The 20,742-nt window shown below is 46.7% G+C and overlaps 1 protein-coding gene across 4 annotated transcripts in view; it reads right to left on the bottom strand.

Annotated features, from left to right (window-relative positions):
* Positions 1 to 20,742, bottom strand: part of YPEL2 (yippee like 2) — a 70,662-nt gene that overhangs the window by 25,434 nt on the left and 24,486 nt on the right. For 3 of the 4 annotated variants that reach the window (XM_027625362.2, XM_027625361.1, XM_027625358.2), the window contains exon 2: positions 16,105 to 16,418. In XM_027625362.2, the coding sequence (XP_027481163.1) occupies positions 16,105 to 16,221 (117 nt within the window). In that variant the 5' untranslated portion in view covers positions 16,222 to 16,418. Of the gene's footprint in view, positions 1 to 16,104; positions 16,419 to 16,551; positions 16,718 to 20,742 lie in introns of those variants that run through there. The other variant, XM_027625359.1, reaches the window with a different exon arrangement.

A 20,742-nucleotide genomic window follows, 5' to 3' on the forward strand; every position in this document is an offset into this window, starting at 1 on the left:
TGCAGATAACAGGGAAGAGAGAAGATGTGTAAGTCTAGGAGTACATGTTCATTCCCCACAGCAGTGAGCCAGGCAAAGCTAACTGTGCAAACTTCCTGCTCATTTTTATTTCAAGTGCATCTATCTCTTCAAAAAGGTAAATTAAAACCAGCAAATCTGGCAGTAACTCATCTGTTACTCAAGATATGGGTTGGCTAAAGAAAGAGGAAAGGTTTCATCTCAGTTCCCAGCGACTCAGCCTGTGCTGTGGCTAGTCATTCAGACCCAGGAACATTTTGTCCACTGGCCTCTTCCCCCTCCTGACTAGTAGCAGCACTCATGTCTCAATTCCAGCCAGTCCAAGGAATGAAACATCTCTGCAAGGTCTGGACAGACAGGGAGTCAGGCACGGCCATGGCAGATTATGCAGAAACCGAGCCTGGCTCAGGAGCCCCTGCATTCTCCCAGCCCACACATCGAACACAGAGTTTCCTTGTCTCTTGACACTTAAAAAATTTCAGCCTCCAATTTCCACCCTAAGGTAAAGTCTAAGCATATGTACAATTATGCCTCAGCCAAGTGAAGTCCCATCTACCAATAAAAGACGGGCTGATGGCTAGCCACCACCCAGGGCCTGCCCCATCAAACACAATACTGGGGAGCTCCAGGACCCATTATGCAGAATGACAAAGGGACAAAGGGGTCTGCTCCAGGTTTTACCCACCTCTCCACCCTCCCTCTTCCCTCCTTTAGGAGCTTATCTGTCAGAGAGCAGCCAATGGGAAAGCTAAGCCGAAAGGGCACCTTGGCTGTGGGATATTTGCCTGACTGTGTGAAATAAGAGACTGAGTATTTGGGGCAACTTAACACCAGCAGGAGCCCCGCCAGAGGGTCAGGGAGGAAGGGACTGAATAGGCAGACATGTGTTTCACAGGAGATCTAACTCCCAGGGTGGAATCCCTCCCCCCAGTGCTGTGGAACTCTGCTCTAGTGAGCTGGAGCACACAAGTCCCGGGGGCTGGGGGGGGGGGGGGGCACTGCATAGGGTCACTCTCCCTGACCCAGTTGGACCACAAATTAATTAGGGCTTCTGAGCCCTGCTGACTCTTGAGTTCCTCTTCTTTCTGGTTTCAGGAGCAAAAGGAGCTAATTAGTAAACAGCTTAAGAAAGAGTAACTCTTCTGCCCCTGCTGAGAATCACCTACGCTTTCTCCATCCCTTCCCGTTTGCCATGGCTCTATGGGTCAAAAACCCTATTTTAAAAAAAAGAAACAGGGGCGCCTGGTTGGCTCAGTCGGTTAAGCATCTGCCTTCCACTCAGGTCATGATCTCAGGGTCCTGGGATTGAACCCCATAGGGGGCTCCCTGCTCAGCGGGGAGCCTGCTTCTCCTCTGCCTCTGCCCCTCCCCCTGCTTGTGCTCTCTTTCTGGGCAAATAAATAAATAAAATCTTAAACAACAACAACAACGGGAGCCTGGGTGGCTCAGTTGGTTAAGCGACTGCCTTCGGCTCAGATCATGATCCTGGAGTCCCGGGATCGAGTCCCACATCGGGCTCCCTGCTCGGCGGGGAGTCTCCTTCTCCCTCTGACCCTCCCCCCTCTCATGCTCTCTCTCTCTCATTCTAATAAATAAATAAAATCTTTAAAAACAACAACAACAACAGAGACCACAGGGTGCCATGTCTGGTGCAAGTTCAAGACCCCAGGAACAGGGGGTTACCTGGAGATTTCAGAGCCAGGCATATAGCCTGAGAAGCACCAAGAGAATAGGCTTGGCTGGGTTTCCCTACAAATTTAGAGCAAGAAATAGTGTGGTAGAGCACTTAGGGGTATGATCTGGGGGTCATGCCTGAATTCCAATTCTGGTTCTACCATTTCCTAACTGGGTTCCCTTGATCAATTCAATTTGGCTAAGCCTTGCTTTCTTCATCCCAAATTGGTCACGATGGTAGTACATTTCTCCCTGGGTCAGTATGAGACAAAAGTTGTGAGTCACATAAACAGTGCCCAGTACTGTGCTGGTATTTAGTTAGCATTCAGTAAAATGATGACTATTATCATTATTAGAAGGTCTCCAAAGAACTCTTACCTTTTTCAAACAAATGTTAGTCAAAACCACCCTTTGTGGGGTGCCTGGGTGGCTCAGTGACCTGCTTAGGGGGACTGGTTCAGTGTTTGGCAGGGAGTCTGCTTGAGATTCTCTCCTTCTAACCCTACCCCCCTGCCCCGCCTTGTGCTCTCTAATAAAAAAATAAATCTTATTAAAACAAAACAAAACAAAACAAAACGCATATACACCCTTTGTGCCTTCAGGGAGTGCAAAGGGCTAGAAGGCAGACAGCAAGCGCTGGCTACTTTCGAAGTGCTAAGGAGGCTGGAAGGCTGGGACTAAGGTGACGCAAGCCAGGAAGTTAACACAGCGTTTTTAAGGAGGCCCTTGCTCTGAGGTGCTGCCCCCCTGCACTTGGACAGCCCTGAGAGTGGGTGCCTCCTTGAATCTTGTGTCCAAAGTAGGCAGGGCCTTCATTCCCAGTCACACTCAGACCTACAGAATAGGAATTTCTGGAGGTAGGTCCTGAAGATAGGCCTTTTTTATCCCAGGTTATTCTGATGTGCTGTCAGATTTGGGAATCTCTGCCCGTGTATCCCCATTTTCTCAGGCCGGTTTCCACCACATTCAGGTGTATGCTAACACACAGCAGGAGTGCAGAAGCCATCTATTTCTCCCCTTCACTTTGCCCTGTTCCCAAACCCCATGACTACACCAAAAGCCGTGTGAGTTCTGCAACTCAGTTCTCACTTCAACGTAATAGAAAAACTAACTCATAAATGTGGGGTTGCAACTGCCACCTCATGAAGACTCAGTGAGCTTCAAGAAGCCAGCCAAGAGCGTCACACAAAAGGGAATACCTGGCCCAGCAAACCAGAGAAGTCTGAAAGGCCATCTTCTCAGAGTTATGGGTGCTTGGTGTTTGCCAGTGATTTATTTGGCTGCTCTTTAACTGAAGGCATCACCAGGGAGGAAATGAGCCTGCTTACAAATTACAGCACTGGTTTAATTATCGGTGTTTATTAACTTTATACAATATCAACATGCCTATCCACACAAAGCTCATGGACATACAGTTTCTAGAAGCTAGAGAAGGTGACTTTACAAAATAGGCCGTGTTATAATATTCTAGTCCAATCTCAATCAAATGCTATCACTCCCTTGCCTGAAAGTGCTTTTCATGGCTCCCCACAGCATACAAAACTGAATCTAAATTCCTTAGCTGGGCCTTCTGGGCCTTGTACAAGGCACCCCTGCTGACCTCCTGCTGCCCCCTCTCACCCTCTCCATCTCTTCCTGTGATTCCTTAAGCTTGATCTCCTCTAGGCTGTTTCTCTGCCTCTGCTCAGAATGAACCCCCCTTTTTGTTGTTCACTTAGAAAAAACTCATCCTGCTCTTTGCCCTATAGCATCCTGAATGAACAATCACCTCCTCAAAAAGCCTGTGTTTCACTACATCTTATAATCATTTATCTGTTTGTCTTCCCCACTAGATCATAAGCTACTTAAGGGCAAACATTTTCATGTGTCCATTGCTGTTTCCTCAATGCCTCATACAGTAGTGTTCAATATGTGCTGAATGGGCAGGAGCTTACATAACTCACTCAATGCCACACTGAAGAGTTAGTGGCAGAGCCAGGCCTCAAGCACAGGTGGCTTAACCCTTCATTCAGGGCTTTTAAAATGATTCCAAGGACTGCTGTATGCAGGGCCCCACACGGTTTCCCCATGAGATGTTTCACACAGATGAGACTGTGTGAAACTATGTGCATCATCTGGCTTAGTCACCTCGTAACCTTTGGTGGGAACCTGGGGTGCTTGATGGTTGAGGCTGAAGTTTGGCCTGAGAGCTAACTGACACCAGAGTGTCAAGTGGGGCTAGTCGATGAACACAGTACATCAGTTTCTACACCATCCATACCAACTGTAACCACCGTGTTGGTTTTAGAATCCTCCTGAAATCACATAAACCCATTTCTCCAACATTCACTTCACGTTTTGTAGCCTAGGAATCAGCAAATAATGCACAAGGGCCTAACTGAGCCTCTCACCTGTTTCATACGTGTTTCACTGGAACACAGCCATGCTCGTTTATGTATTCTCTACGGCTGCTGAGTTGGGGGTTTAAGACCATATGGCCAGCAAAGCCTAAAATACTTACTATCAGGCCTTCACAGAAAAGTTTGCCGACCCCTGATTTGGCTGAAGGCAGAGGGAACGAAGACGCCAAAGTGCCCCTCCCTTCTACCATGAGACTGGTTGCCCCCATCCTAGAAGTTAGTGGACCAACTGGCTTTTGCATGATGTCATTTCTTTTTTTAGCACTGGTTACAGGCCTGGGATCCAGGAGGAGATTTTTGCCTGACAGACACACACAGGGGCCTGAAACACCTAGCCCGTAGCCTGGGATATAGTGGCGCTCAACAAGTGTTTATTAAATAAAGACATAAAACAAAGGCCTGGGAAGTGAGCCTGTCTGTGCCCCGGAACGGAAGTCCATCCTCCCTCCTGTCAGTTTCAAGGTGACCAGTCACACAGGTGCCTGGCAGCAGCCTGGTGACCTAGATTTGTCAGACCTTATCTTATCGGCTTTCCTTCCTTGTGTATTTACCCAGCACCTGCCCCCACAGTGCCCAGGGCAGACTGGCCTGTTGTTTTTACAGAGAAGGAGACAGACAGGGAGGAGCTTTCCTCCCCCACAGATATATACTTTGCCTTTTCTTTCTCCTGCTGAAGAGGGGATCAAGAAATATGGGGACTTGGAGCTTAAGGAGCTCCAGTAAGTCAGGTTTCTCCTGCTTCTTTTCTCCTTCAGTTGTCTGGGGGCAACCTGAAAGGGCTCTCCAGAGCCCCACCTGTCATTTGGAACATTCTGCATTTAGAGGGGAGGGGCTGAGGGCAAAACCGTGCAGCTTTCAGAAGTAAACAAAGCAACCACCACCCAAGGGTTAGAGGCCTGTTCCTGAGAACAGACGTTCCTCCAAACCCACATCAGAGAACAGCGGGTCTAATTCACTGGTCACCTTGAACTTCAAGAGCCTCGCTGGTACTTTCACTCGGCTGGGATAGCCCAGGTTGACACTGCAGTGAAGGACTGGGACATTCAGGGGAAAAGCTGTGCACAGGTGAGAAGCTCATGAAAATCAGGCCAATTGGATGGAAAGCACTGTGGAAATGTTGGTTTCTCAGCTGCCGCGGAGGGCCCTGGGGACCAGGTTCAGGATGGGGATCCCCACTTCTAGTGCCACCAGCTGCTTCTTCAGATAATGGGCTTTCCAGTGACCGAAGTACCAGGCACAAACTGGGCGAGGGCAGAGCATACACCTGTTTGCCACTGTGTTCCCCAATATCTAACACATAAGAGGAGTTCACAAAATGTGGAACAATGGTAGGGTCTAATGCAGGAGGTTTCACTCTGGGATCTTTCATTTCGGCAAGGAAAAACTTTTCTGTCCACTCATGTATCTGTTGGAGAGTTCAAGTTACAGCAAATGCTATTGGTGGGACCAGCCCAAACAGGGAGGAAAAGGAGTTTCCTGGTCCCCCAAAGTTAGATCATGTTCCCTTTGACAACATAAGCTGTCCCTTCAAAGTCCCAAAGGTGTTGGAGGGCAGGGGGGAGGGGAGAGCCAGTGCCACCTGCTCTGCCTCTTAACATCACTGTGGTCTGGAGGGGAGGGAGTTCATGGACTGATTAGATGTTGTTGTTTTTAGCAGCAGCTGGTGGGGCCATCTCCTCCTCTCTTCCTCTCCTCCCCCCTCTGCCCCTGAGTCACAGTCCAGCCACTAGCAATAGGCAAGGGAGGGGAGGGAAACCCAGAGCTAAAGCTCTCCTTGGCTTGGCAGCCCTGACCCCAAAGACAATACTCTGGGTCACAAGGTCAAACCCTTCCTGCTTTGGGAGCTAGCTGAGTGCTTTGGAATCAAAAGTATCAGAGATTCTTTTTGGGCTTTGTTTTTTTAAAAATAATGAAAATGGCTTCCTTCTAAAGAACCTCCCTCCATCCATCCCCACCAGGAAGCATCACGGGGTGAACCAAACTGACAAGCAATTCTCTGGCTATGGCGCCAACACCCAAGGCTGCCTGGGCTACTATTAGAGCAGTTTGAAGTCTCTTGTGCCTGGTGGCTGTATAGGGTAGAGGAAAAATCACCACCTGACAGACTAGAAGGGAAGGGCTCAGGGGCAGATTTTTCCATTTAAATTCGAAAGCGGCCTCAGGGCTGCTTGCAGGGAAGCCCAACCCCACCACTGTCGGGAGAGCGGAGGCTATTGCTCTTATTTCATTATCACCAGAGACCTGCTGGTCCCTTCCAAATGACAAGGAACAAGAGATTCAATGATTCTAGAGGTCTCAGAGGACCACTAACAAGGGTATAGCTAACAGGTAATAGCTGAGACTCAGAAAGAAGGAAGGAGCCAATAAGCCAGGACAGCTGGGGAGCCAGCATCTGATTATGTTTGCTACTTTGGTTTTGCTTAATGAATAGTCAGAGGTAACAACTACCGACCTTTATGGAGCATTTCCTATTATGTCAGGCACTGTGAGAAGTACTATATATTGATGACCTCAGCTAATTTCCTCAAAAATCTTATAGGTATCTAGTATTATTACTCCCATTTTCCCAATGAGGGCATTAAGACACAGAGATGACTCAGCTTGCCTAACTACTAAGTGAGGAAGTCAGGATTTGAACCCAGGTAGTCTTGCTCTGAGATTACATTGTAATCCCGCTGAGTTATGTTGCCTTGTATCATCTGCTGCTGCTATATTAGAACGGAAGATGGGAGAGGTGGAAGGACACTTACTTTAATGACAGTCTGATCTAATGCCTCATCTGGTGGCTGAAGAAAAAGGAAAGCCAAAAAGAACAGTCTTGCCCAAGATCATATAGCTTGATACTTTCGTTCTACCCCTGTCAGCCCTCTCCTCCAGTCCTGCCTCCAGCATTTACAAGCACCAGTTATGTGTGAGGCAGTAGGTGGTGTGGCAGAGAGGAGGTGGCAAAGTACAAAGTCAAGAGGCACTCAGTTTCTCTGGGCGTTGGTTTCCTAATCTGTAAAATGAGGAGCTGAAGTAGAAAAATCCAGGTTCAAAGGCCCCTCTAGCTCTAACGTTCTGAAAGAGTCTTTAACTCCAGGTCATTCAGAATCGTATTAGGAGGCAAGACAATTATGTGTAAAAAGTGCAGGTAACCACAATAACACAGACCATGTTATTATAAGACAGTCATTATTAATTGCCAAGTGAACAACCAGGCAGTGAACTTCCATAGGAGTTCAACGGAGGGAGAGAATCCTAGAAAATACTTAAACTAGTCTTCAGGAATGGGTAGAAAGTAAATAGAAAGAAAGCAAGAAGGACTCTTCAGGCAAGGGAAATGATAGGAGGGCAGACAGGGTAGGATTTACCACCAACACTGAGAGACCAGAAAACAGTTGATGCTGGGGTGCCTGGGGGGCGCAGGCGGCTAAGCGTCTGACTCTTGGTTTCTGCTTGGGTCATGATCTCATGCTCCTGAAATCAAGTCTCACATCAGGCTATTTGGGATTCTCTCTCCCTCTCCCTCTGTCCCTCCCCACCGCCATGCATGTGCTCGCTCACTCTCTCTATAAAAAAAAATGGGGCGCCTGGGTGGCTCAGTTGGTTGAGCATCTGCCTTCGGCTCAGGTCATGGGGGATCGAGTCCCGGAAAAGAAAAAAAATAAATCTAAAAAAAAGGGGGGGGGGAAGAAAATAGTTGATGCCAAAAGGAGCCACCTAGGTATGACTGTCAAGCTATGGTAAAGAAGGCATAGAACTAACTAGATCTGTATTCCACACAGCTTCTTGGTAACCTATGACCTTAGGCAAGTCACTTAATTCCCACCTTAAAGGGATGTTGTAAAATTAAGTGATGGAGTAAAAGGAATCCCTAGCACATAGTAGACGTTCGATAAATAGTAGTTAAGCAGCGATGTACATTTTTCATCCTGTGTTTTTTAGGGCACCAACACAACCACATCTGTAAACATTCTTCTGTCCTCCACAGTGAGCATTACATTCCCATGCACCCCAAAGATAACAGGCTAAGTACAGGAATCATGGTAACTTCGTCTCTCTAACCCTAGCACTCGGCATAGAGCCTGGCATGTTGTTTGAAATAAAAAAATACTATCGGGCGCCTGGGTGGCTCAGTCGGTTGGGCAACTGCCTTCGGCTCAGGTCATGATCCTGGAGTCCCAGGATCAAGTCCCACATCGGGCTCCCTGCTCAGCAGGGAGTCTGCTTCTTCCTCTGACCCTCTTCCCTCTCGTGCTCTCTCTCTCTCACTCTCTCTCTCTCAAATAAATAAAATCTTTAAAAAAATATTATTGAACTGAACAATCTGAATATGATGGTGGATTCTGTTCGGCCCTAAAAAAACAAAACAGCTGAACCAGCAATGGTACAGCTTTACCATTCCAGAGACAGACCAAGTGCCAGTGCTCAAAAACACAGGGGGAAGGTCCTGCGGAGGGTCCTGCACCTACTGCTTGTTTCTGGGGAAGACACCCTGTTGAAAAGAGTTTCTTTGGATTTTGAGTAAGTGCACAAGCTTGGCAATCATCAGCATCCTTACTGAATGCCAAGACACTAATGTACAAACCAATCTTATGATTGGAACCTTATAGGCATTTGCAAACCACGGAGTTAATTTTCAGGGTACGCCTCATAGCTCAAGTCAACATTTCCTTTTGGTATTTAAAGCAACCACATAGAAAGGATCACATTTGAGCAGATTCATGTTCCAGCTGCCTGTAGTCTGCAGCAAAAAACACAGATGATTCACCAGACTTGGTCCCTAGCAGCTCCTCTGATAAGAAATGGGTGAGCGATTCTACTTGTGCCTACCATCAGTAATTTTCACAGGGAGCAGGCATGACTATGGGACAGGTCTGCCTCCCATCCAAAGAGTGTGACCTTCTGAACTCAATTCCTCTTATTTGTAACTACATATTACAGAATTTTTTCAACCCTTAGAATGCTTGTATTTCTTCCTCAAGCAATGCTCAACAAATCTTCACTGAACAACCATCATGTGCCCCAAATATCCACAGGCCACCGCAACGCTTACACCCTGGTTCTTCCATCTCCAGTCTCCCTTCAGCAGTTCTGCCAACCACACCACGACAACATTTGCCATCTCAAAGCAAAGCTCTGGTCGTGTCACTACTTGCTCAGAAGTTTCAGAAGCACCCAACTGCCAGCAATATAACGTCAGGACTTGGATTCTTCCAACAATCTGGCTTCAACCTACTCGTTCGATCTGTTTTCACACAGCTCCTCAGTATCAAACCTAAAAGAATGGGCTGCTCCCCACATGCTTCCTGCCTCCACTTTGTTGTTCATACTGTTCTTTTTACGGGCCCCTCCCCATCCATTTCTACATGTCTCAGTTCTGGCTTCAAGGCACATCTCAAAAACACTCTACCAAGTCTTCCCAGGTGGATCTTAAGGTTTTGATCAACCTTTTGAGAACCTGAAGGCGGCTATGGTACCCTCCCTTGAAAAACAGACTATACATAGAATAAAACATAGAATTTCAAGGATCCCTTGAAGCCAGTCCATGGACCCCAAGTTAAGAGCCTCTATATCTATCTCCCCAGTTTACAGTACTAATAGTCATTCACTCGTATATTCACTGAAAATCTACAGCAGTCTTTAGGAGCTGTGTGGAGTGCTAGAGAAACAAAGATGGTATCATAATTATCTCCTCAAGCAGTTCACAAGCTAATGGAGACATGTTACACCGTGATAACTGCTCTAAGATAAACAGGAGGTGAAATACAAACTTCAAGAAGGGATGACTTAGGAAGCTACTATCTCCCAGCTAGAGTCCAAGTTCCTTGAGGATAAAATCCTTGAGGGTAATATTCTAATACTTACTAGAGTGCTATACACACACACACACACACAGAGTACATATTTAGTAATATGGGCAATGACAGGACAGAGCCAATGAGACAAAACAGCACATATAGGCACAGTGCCCACTGCCATTACCCACATATGCCAGAGGCCTCTGAGATCCAGATAAGGTGGTCCCATGTTCGAACAATCATGCTATACAAACAAATTATCCCAGCCTAATTTATGGTTTATCTCACCCTGAAGTAATTCAATCTCTGTCCCCATGGAGAGAAGATAGCATAAGATATTACATCTTAACAAGCTCCAAATGGTTCCTTTTCATCAAGGAACACTGTCATCTAACCATATCCCTTTGTTTGCAGATTTTCTGTATAGACTTGGTTCACCTATCACCCCTTCCCGAGGGACCAACAGATAACCCTTTTACCCGCCTCCAGAAATAACACTTCATTAGAAGATTAGGACTTTCAAAGGTCAGATAGTTGGGGAAAAGAAGTCAGTAATTTTAGGTTAGATATGTAATTTTCTTTATAAAAGCTAAATTGATTGAATGTGGGGGAGCCTGGGTGGGCCCGTTGGTTAAGTGTCCGGACTCTTGATCTCAGCTCAGGTCTTGATCTCAGGGTCCTGAGTTCAAGCCCCACGTGGGGCTCCACGCTGGGTGTGGAGCCTACTTAAAAAACAAAAAACAAAAAACAAAAAAAAAACACTGATTGAATGTGTTTTTAAATGGGGCTTATTGGCTTACTTTGGAACTCTTCCATAATTTATCACTTCTGCCTTTGCTGTATCTCAGAAATGCTCTTTAGTAAACCAACAAACATTCAACAATGTTTTACAAACATAGAAGCAAAGACACACACTATGATGTGGGTCCTACCAGCATGGTTGTTCTCAACCTCATTTTTCTTAAAACCCATCAGTCACTCTGGTACAATCATAGGTCCTACTATTTCAGAAACAAAATTTTCACTTTTTATGATATAGACATTTACAGGTCTATATACAATCTAGTTTTTTTCCTCCTAGTAATTCAATAGAAATAATTTTATTGAATTACAGTTTCTGTAAAAAGTCATTGTCACATATCCATTGGCTACCAGAAATCTCTCAGTTCATAAAATTAGAATTCAACATACAGTTTGCAAGTTAGAAAAGCTCAGGATGATCTTCAAGAGCCACACTTCCTTGTCCATATTCTTCATGAATTATGCTACTTGATGTGACACACCAGTCATCAGTACTACTACATACAATCCAAACATCACTGTAACATTTTCAAGATGCTTAAAGAAAAAGGAATGACTGGCTTTTTAAGTATTCTATTCTTGTATTTATTTTTTACATCAATTTTCCAGGATATTTATTATACTTTAAAAATAAGCTGGTGAGTGATATAAATTAAGAGAAACAGATGAGTAGAGTGAAAAGGACAGATCTCTGTACCTCCATACCAGTACCCCTCCACGTCCACTACCTCCAAGCCTCTGTGTTAGGGGTACAAGTCTTTCTGAGAATCACTGGTGTGGAACACTAGTGCTCAAAGCACAGATGGAGGGCCTGGGTGGTTCAGTCAGTTAAGCAGCTGCCTTGGGTGTAGGGTTCTGGGATCGAGCCCTGCCACGAGTCCTGCCACGAGCCCTGCCACGAGCCCTGCCACGAGTTCTCCCTCTCCCTCTGCCCTTCCTCCAGCTTGTGAGCGCGCTCTCTCTCTCTCTCTCTCATTTACGCACTGTCTCTCAAATAAATAAATAAAATCTTAAAAAAAAAAAAAAAAGCAGAGGTGGAAAATGGCAGGCAGAGTGGGCCCCTCGGTAGCCATGAGACCAATACACGGCTTCAGAACATCTTCCTCCCTGCCACTTCTCTCACAGCAATGCTACATCTTACATCTAAGGCAGGCAGGGAAAACCAAAATGCTACTACTGTTAAGCCCAATGGAGCCCGATAGGGAACCAAAAGAACCGTCCTCCTAAAAGCTCCCAGCCTCAGAAGGAGGCCTGGTGCTTGAAAACGGCCAGAGCTCCTCCCACAGAGCACAGTTGAGGGGGAATGCGATGGAGAGGTCTGGCTCTGAGGCTGTGGAACCTCAGGCCAGTCACTGAGCTGCCCGTGGCCTATTTCCTCACAAAGAGAGGCTGGGCTAGATGACCAGCAATTCTGGGAATTTTTTATTTGTCACCAGGAGATAATCTGACCCGAAGATCTGACACATAGCAATAACTTCTATAGCTCTAGATGGTGAGGGAAAGATTTCTGCCTTCCCCCTGGACTGGACACTGACTCTACAGCCTCCCACAACATCTTCCCTCCAAGGTCTCAGAATACTACAGCAAACTGTCTTGGAATGAGGCTACCATCCCCAAAGAGAGTTCGTGAGAGATTAATCCTGTTCACCATTCCCAAATAGCCTATTCCACAATGCCATTAAAGGGTGATGGGTCCACAGGAGGGAGGTGAAGGAAGTGAAATGAACATTAGATTGTCCTCACTTGGGGCAACTAGCTGTACCAACTGAAACTATTATTATTTTATAACCAAAGTATATTTTTATAATAGGGCTTGCACCATTAAGTGAGAAACAACAATGTGAGCAATTCCTCGTGCCAACTTAAAATACCTCCACATGCAAACACTCCAGCATTTAGACCAAACACCCCCTAAGAAAGAAAATGTAGGATGTGTCAGCACATTCCCTAGATAGTTCCGTCATCAATTCAGAGAGGACCCCTACTGCCATCCTACAGAGAAAATACTCTGTTACCTTTGTGCAGACACACACAACTTTGCTTCTATGGCCTTTTGAGAAATCCAACTCCTGGACTCCAGGTTCTAAAATGAAACCATCTTGGCTAGACTAAATTTGCTTGGTATCAGGCCAGCACAATCCCCTTCACCACCCCCCAGACCCCCTTTGGACAGCAAAACCAAAAGAAGCAAAGGGGCTACTTTATATTTGCAGAGGAGCTTTGTGATTTGCCAACCACCCACACACACCCATGATCTCATCCAGTCTCATAACAACCCAGTGAGGTAAACCTCCTCACTCTACCTTCAAATAAGGTATGCCTATCTCATAGGACTGTAATGGGGATGGCACATAGTGAGCACACAGTAAGTGCTAGCTACTAGGCATTACACACAGCAGCAAATATTACTTCACTCGTTTTATTAGTGAGAAACTGAGACTCAGAGGTTGGACAGTTGATTCCAAGCAATGAGGCCTCTGGGGGTTTACAGCAAGCTGGGAAGGCAGAAAGGCTAGTGCCGGATTCTTTCCACCACATCAGTAGAGACCCTAATTGTTCAAAACATTACAACTACACATTTCCATGGGAGCCCAAAGTCCTGATTCTGTTCCCAGTTCTCTACCCCAGCCATAGACTCAGAGCTTTAGTTCTCTGGACCTTTGTGTTGCCTTCTCCATAATGAAGTCAGACTCACATTTTTTTTTTTTTAAACCAAACAACAGAATGTCAGGCTTCCAGATGAAAGGCTCTATTACAAGTACAAAGTATCATTTAATTACACTGCTGCTCTAGTTATCTGCTTCCCAGCTCCTAACTCCCACTGGGCAGATTCTGAAACCACATAGGAGATTATGTCAAGAGGGGAGAACAGGAGAAACATTCTCTCCCTGAACTTTCTTAAATGGAAGAGAGAAACAGAATGAAAAGAAAGGCCCATTTTCCAAGGAGGGGGCTGGGGCAATGATCTTTCCGTTAAGCGGACCTGCCTAAGAATCTATAGATTATTTAACGCCGGGGGTGGCTGTGGAGTGAAATAAAGGAATCTTTGTGCAGTGCCAGCCACAGTTCCCTCATTCCCTCCCCACAGCCAGGCATTTAACCCAACTCTTTAAATCACCAAGCTCTAATGTACGCCATCTGTGCACCGGTTGTAGCCAATGAAACTGAAGCTTGTGCTGACTTTGGCCTGGACTTGTGAATGAGCCTTTCTGCCCCAGAAGGGGCAGGAAGGAGGACAGGAGGCCAACAAAGACTTTTTTTGCTCATCACTTGTCTTCTCCCAAGGCTCACGCTCCACCCATCTATTTAATCATTTAGTGAGCTCTTGGCCATGTTGGGTCCTGACCGGGGAGATCCAAAACTAGGAGATGTGGTCCCAGGTAAAAGAGGATGTAGAAAAGCTCCTGGGAGAGAGGAAAGAGGTGAAGGAAAAGAACTGCTGTTGGCTGACGCACAGACGCCTGAAATACCCCCATCTGCATATTCAGGGATGTTGCTTAGTTCCAAGTGGTTGGAACATAAAGCAAGGAACTGGCAAGAAACCTCACTCAAAAAGGCCCGACTGTCCAAGGCCCTGAATACCAGGCTTCAAACATCAACACTGAAGGCCACTACCATCTCCACATGGTCCCTCTGTCCATCTTACAAGGCCCAGCTCAAATACCACCTCTTCCAGAAACCCATCTTGAACATGCTCAAAGAAATTGCTCTCTCTTCTTTGAGCCTCCAATTTGCATTCTTGGACAGCCTGTTTGAGTCTCAACTTCTCCATCCAGAAAATATGATTAACATCACCTACCTTAAAGTCTTCTTATGAGGGTTAAATGAGATAACATTTATAAAGTGTCAGGTAGCAGTTTTCAGTACACAGAAGTTGCTAGAACACATTTTATTGTTACCTCAATTTCTTACGATACGTAACACTTCCTCCTGCTATTAAAAAGATGTTTTGGCTTCCATTTTCTCTGGAGATTTCCAGAAATAGGACAGCTCACATTTTCCCTCCAAGCTTATAGGCCCCCTTCCAAAGCAAAGGGGACCGACTCCTCTCTTCCCTCACTGACACAGCCTCCCCACATCCAAAATTCCAGACTTGAGGGGTTCCCAAAAGATTCAAGAGGAATCTGAGACAAGATGCTGGCTGGAACATAAATGGCATAAAGGAGAGTAATTAGCAGAAGCCTAGAGAAGTGAAAGTAGGCCAGAGGCCAAGACTCTGAGGGCTCCAGGGTTCAAGCTCTGCGGTAACACTAGATCTTGGGATTGGCCTAGAAGGAGGACTTCTGTCCTCAGTCGTGATTTGAAAAGCCCCACAACCACAGACATGGTTGTTCAAGCACCCTCCTTCACTTCCTGTCAAATCAGCCAGCTGGATTGTTCTAGAACTACTGATCCTTCATCCCTTTCTGGCTGGGACTACCAAACCAGAGCAAAGAAAAGTGATGCCACCTTTTCTAACAGTTCTTGTAAACAAATCAAGAACACTAAATTTTTTGTTTGTTTGTTTGTTTGGGTATGTATAAAGGTTTTTTTTTTTTTATTTTAATGGCATGAAGTCTAGGTTCTGAGAAAGGATTCTTTTTAAAGGCAAAAGGTCCCCATGATCTCTTTCTCCTTTTCATGTAGCCTAGTAAATCCCGTTTCTCCTCGCCTGGGAATTGAGGGCCAGGAGGGAGGGAGCTCCCCTAAAAATGCTGCCTGAAGGAGCCAGTTCCTGGACTGCACAACTGGGATGTTGGGTTTATTGGTTAACAATCCCCCCAAACCAACTTTAGGAAGCAGTTGCTAAAGCTTTTCAGGGAAAATAGGGTTCCACTCTTTCTTCTGATTATGATCAAGTGTCACACCATATTTTACCTCATGCAGAAGCCCTAAAGGTCCTGAGGCCAGTGGGTCATCTCTTTGCCAAGCCACTTTTGGTTCCCGCCAAAAGCCACCCATTTTCGTAGCTCAACAGTCTGATAATCTTCCCAGGGAGCTTGCAAGGCAACATCCTCTCATCTCAGCTAAGAAGGCCCTCCTACAAGATATCCTGCCCCTACCACCTTTCCTAGAGTTCTCTTTCCAGGCAGGCAGCACTCTCCACGGCGTTCACCCACCAACTTGAGCTAAGCCTGCCAAGTGAGAGGTTCCAGTCACTCCTCAGCCCCTCTCCCCTCTGGCCTGCGAGCCACCAGCCCTCCAGCCTCCAACAGGGATGACATCTAATTTCCAAAATTACAAATTAAAACTAGTACACCCTCCCTCCAATTCAAGAGTTATCCCTCAATTGAGTGAAACAGCCACACAAGTTAGCCCTCCCTGGACAAAAAAATAAAGTACAAATATCTCGGTTTCTTCGGAAGAGCTAATAAGCCTGTGCAACCTTATGAGCCAGAAGTGTCCCCCAACCCCAGAGGAGGGCAAGGAAGGCCTACAGGGAAATGTACCTTGGAAATGAGTTCATCATGATTGGCCAAGTGGGCTCTGCAGTGAATGCAGCTGTAGGTTCTGTGGCAGGAGGGCAGATATGCCTGGAAAGTCTTGGATCTTGTCATCTTCACCATTGGCGCCGCTGAGCGTGGGGTGAACTCTGGAGCGGCCCACGAGGCACTCCCACAGGATGGGTCGCACGGGAAACACCGGAAGACACAGGTAAAGGCCGTGGTTTGGCAGGGGGTGGGTGTGGGGCAGGCTCCACACACTGGTGATGTCTTCAGAGGAAGGACCCTCAAGCAGAGGTCGAGGGCTGGTTCTCAGCAGCCTGCAGTGCCAAGATAAGGGGAATATCATTAGCTGATGGAACAGGGCTTCCTGCAAAGCAAGTCAAGTCCAACAGCCACCCAAGAGAGAGGGCAGTATTTACAGGAAGAAATGACCCCTTCTCTGTTTCTTACCATCATTGCCAAGACGCCCAATTATGAGAAAGAAACTACTGGAGATCCCAGTGTTGATGCTTTTCCAGAGCTGGAGGTTCAGTATCCACCCAGGGTTCTCAGCAGTTACCTTAGGCACCCTCCACCAACATTCAGAAACTGGCATGATCACCATTCTCAGGGAACCCTAGAAGAGGCCAGGATTAAGGATGCACCACCTGTAGCCCCAGGGAGAAGGCTCCTAAGGGGCCTCTTCTTCTGAGCCAACCAAGATAAAGGGCTAAATGAGGAGGAAACATTCAGCCTCCACAAAGTCACTATAGCAACAGTCATGTATGTATTTCTCATCCATCTCCGGCTGCCAGGAGTCTTCCAACACTTAAACCCACCACCTAGAGGGGCGCCTAGGTGGCTCAGTCGGTTAAGCAGCTGCCTTCGGCTCAGGTCACGATCCCAGGGTCCTGGGATGGAGCCCCACATCGGGCTCTCTGCTCCGCGGGGAGTTGGCTTCTCCCTCTGCCCCACCCCTGCTCTCTCTCTTGCGCACCCCCTAACAAATATAATCTGAAACAAAAAACAACCCACCACCTACAGAGGCAACAAACCCCACACCACCCTTTGCTTGGGGCTAAGCATGATACAAAGGATCAAGTTCCCAACCAGCAGGGTCCCTCAAAGCTAGCCAGCTCTTTTGAGAGAAATGATTTCCTTTGCCATACCTTGCCCAGAAATAGATGCTCAGTACTTTTCTGTTTGAAAAGCAAGCAAGCAAATGAATGAAACAAATGGCATAATCAGACTGCTGCATCTAAAATTCACAATGACAGTAAATTTTACCAGAATTTCTCCTCAACCCTCAAAGTTTCCATTAGTCATCCCACAGCACCAAACATCTCTCCTACCATTGCCTCAGCAATTTTATTCTACTGGGAACCAAGGACACTGAGAAAGTGGGTGGTTTCCGGGTTATGTCCAAGTAAAGGTCTGAGGGCAAAGCCCCAAGGTCCAATGCACACTCTGCTTCTCTGGCTCCCCTGACTGAAGCTTCTGGACCTACCTATGCCCTGCGCTTCACTAATAGGGGTGGTGTTCCCACTTGCCTACCTCCCAGGAGAGTCACAGTGTTAATTAATGCCTGCATCATGCCTTTTTTTTTTTTTAAGATTTTATTTATTTGACAGAGAGAGACACAGCAAGAGAGGGAAACACAAACAGAGGGAGTGGGAGAGGGAGAAGCAGGCTTCCCGCTGAGCAGGGGGCCTGATACGGGGCTCTATCCCAGGACCCTGGGATCATGACCTGAGCCGAAGGCAGATGCTTAACCGACTGAGCCACCCAGGTGCCCCCCCCTGCATTATGCTTTGAAGATAAAATTATTTAGAGAGATGTGGGAGGAAGACAAATAAAATCAGATCTTTGCGGGATTATGTCTGGGATCCATCTGGATGTTTAGAGAAAGCTGTAAGTCATAGTTCTCTTTTTCCTCTAAACCTTACTAACCAAATCTTTCCAAAGGGATGCTGTCCTCCTCCCTGACATCCTTCCCACCACAGCAGTCACTGAAAGTCACTATACCCCTGGCACTCTGTACATCCTCCTGAGTGGCCAACCGCATTGCCCAGCACTAGGCGGAAGTACAACGGTGGTCACTACTTTCACCCGGCATGTCCCTTGTGCGGTCCTGAACCATGCAGGGCTCCACGTTCAGGGTGACCAATTACACATGAGACGTCCAACTGTAGAAGGAATTCAGATCTACAAGGGCCCAAGCATAGAGTCTTCTCTGCTTGGTCCACCCACCACTATTTTTGAAAATGTGGAATCAGGTGACACTGAACATTACAGAAATACTTGGAAGAATATGGAAGTGAGAACTGGTTTCCCCAGCTTTGCCTCGGAGTTAGGCTTGGCCATAACAGGGGATGAACAAGCAAGACACATGACCCCTTGGATCCAGAGCCCCTCCTTCTCACCCAGGACATCCTCTGACAGAAGGTAAGGTGAGTGTGGTCAAAACAAAAGCCCATGGTAGATCAATGGTGTCGGGTGTTGAGCTGTTAGAGGTGGTAGAAAGAGCCAAGAACCCTGCCTGAGGTTTCCTGAAACACCCTTGAACTTTCCAATACCCCTGTTTTGCTCTCAGGAAGGGCAGTATCTCCAGGAAAGGAAGGGGTGGTCAGGGTAAGGAATAGGAAAGACAGGCAGGGAAACGAGCTAGAGGCTTGCCCCAGGCCAGCTTCTGAAGTCCACAGCCTTCACTGCCCAGTGGGGAGTACTCGGAGTACGGGTCCCATCAGTGTTATACAAACACTGAAGGAAGAAAAGGAAACAACGAGCCCTGGCTGCCAGTCTGGGTTTACAGAGCAGCCAGAGTCTGTTTTCTTATACATGCAGACAGCTTCTAAATTATGCATTTCCCCAGAGTAGAATTATTTCTTCTCTCACTTCTCTTCTGTAGGAAACCAAAAAAAAAAAAAAAAAAAGTTTGCAGGCAGGGGTTTCTGGTTATGCACAGCTTCAAATCTGAATTCCAAAACTTGTTCAAAGCTACCTTCTGAGGAATAAGCATTTATGGTCTGTACTAAATGTGAACATGTCACACACAAACACATACCCATGCACACATTCATCACACATCACAGCTCTGAACTTAAAAGATAAGAGAAGAGTCGACCCCATAAGCAACATCCCAGGCTGCTCGGTGCTAGAGAAACCCCAGAGAGCCTAGCCCGCCGGCATGAGACTCTGCTGTAACAGGGTCACTCTGCTCCTCTCCCTCTCTCACAGGAATTCACAGGCAACCAAAACAGGACTCCTTCCCCGAGAAGCAAGGAAAGAAAAAGTGGCTTGTTGAAATATGCATCTTGTCCAACCACAACAGGGCAAGCTGGGAGAGAGGAGTCAGTTGAAAGCAAGCTGAAGCAGAATCAAGAGAGGATCGTTGTGCCTGAGAACAAAGAGAGTAGGCTGTCACAGAAAAGAGGTGACAGCTAGGTCCGAAAAATAATCACCTGTTGCTGTCTTCTTCCCTCCTAAGGGAAAATTTTAAAAGCTGCTTCTTTGAGTCAGTTCTTAGGAAGGTAAAATAGATGGATTTAGTCTTTATTTTTTAAGATTTTATTTTTATTTTTAAAGATTTTATTTATTTGTCAGAAAGAGAAAGAGAGAGCACATGCAGGGGAAGGGGCAGAGGGAAAGGCAGGCTTCCTGCTGAGCAAGGAGCTCAGGGATAGTCCAGGGATGTGGGATAGTCCTGGGATCATGACCCGAGGTGAAGGCAGACACTTAACCGACTGAGCCACCCAGGCATCCCTTTTTATTTATTTATTTATTTGAGAGCGAGAAAGAGAGCAAGAGAGCATGAGCATGGGGAGGGGCAGAGGGTGAGGGACAAGCAGGCTCCCTGCGGAAGAAGTCAGATGCTTGACCAACTGAACCACCCAGGTAACCCTGAGTTTTTTTTCTTTAAAGAAGGAATGAAGGATATGGGGCTGCAGAAGTCACCACATTTTGATTTTTGGACTTCGGTACTTGTAATGGGGCCACATAGGCTCCATGGGGCTTCATGAGTCCAACTCGTGGAGTCCAACATACTGTGGAGTCCAAATTGATTTCCAACAATAATCAAAGGAGCCCGATATTTAAAAGCCTCAGGGAACATGTACAAGTTAAACACCATTTTAAGTGAAGCAATAATCCATCACAGTGGAAATTAAAGGAAGATTTGCTACCACCCCCAGCTGGCTCCTGCTGATCAGCATGGAAAGAAAAGATGTGAACTATTATGATTAAAAACAAACGCCTCAGATACTGCACTTCAAGAGCCAAAAGCACAGGGAGCACACAGCGAACCTGGCTGTCTCACCTGACAGGCCTTTTCCACAATGAGCCACAATGGCAGCCCGAACCCAGAGGAGAAACTTCTGTGTGTCCCCAGGATGGAGGGGTAGGAGGTATGGATGTTCCAGGTAAGCCATGAAGGAACTGGACGAATGAAGTGGGAGACAAGGGGCCACAGAAACTGACAAGGTGGGTGGGTGGGGTGCCTGGGTGGCTCAGTCGTTAAGTATCTGCCTTCGGCTCAGGTCATGATCCGAGAGTCCTGGGATTGAGCCCCGCATCGGGCTCCCTGCTCCGTGGGGAGTCTGCTTCTCCCTCTCCCATTCCCCCTGCTTGTGTTCCTTCTCTCGCTGTATCTCTGTCGAATAAATA

The sequence above is a fragment of the Zalophus californianus genome, chromosome 16, assembly GCF_009762305.2.
Source record: "Zalophus californianus isolate mZalCal1 chromosome 16, mZalCal1.pri.v2, whole genome shotgun sequence".
Lineage (NCBI taxonomy): Eukaryota > Metazoa > Chordata > Mammalia > Carnivora > Otariidae > Zalophus > Zalophus californianus.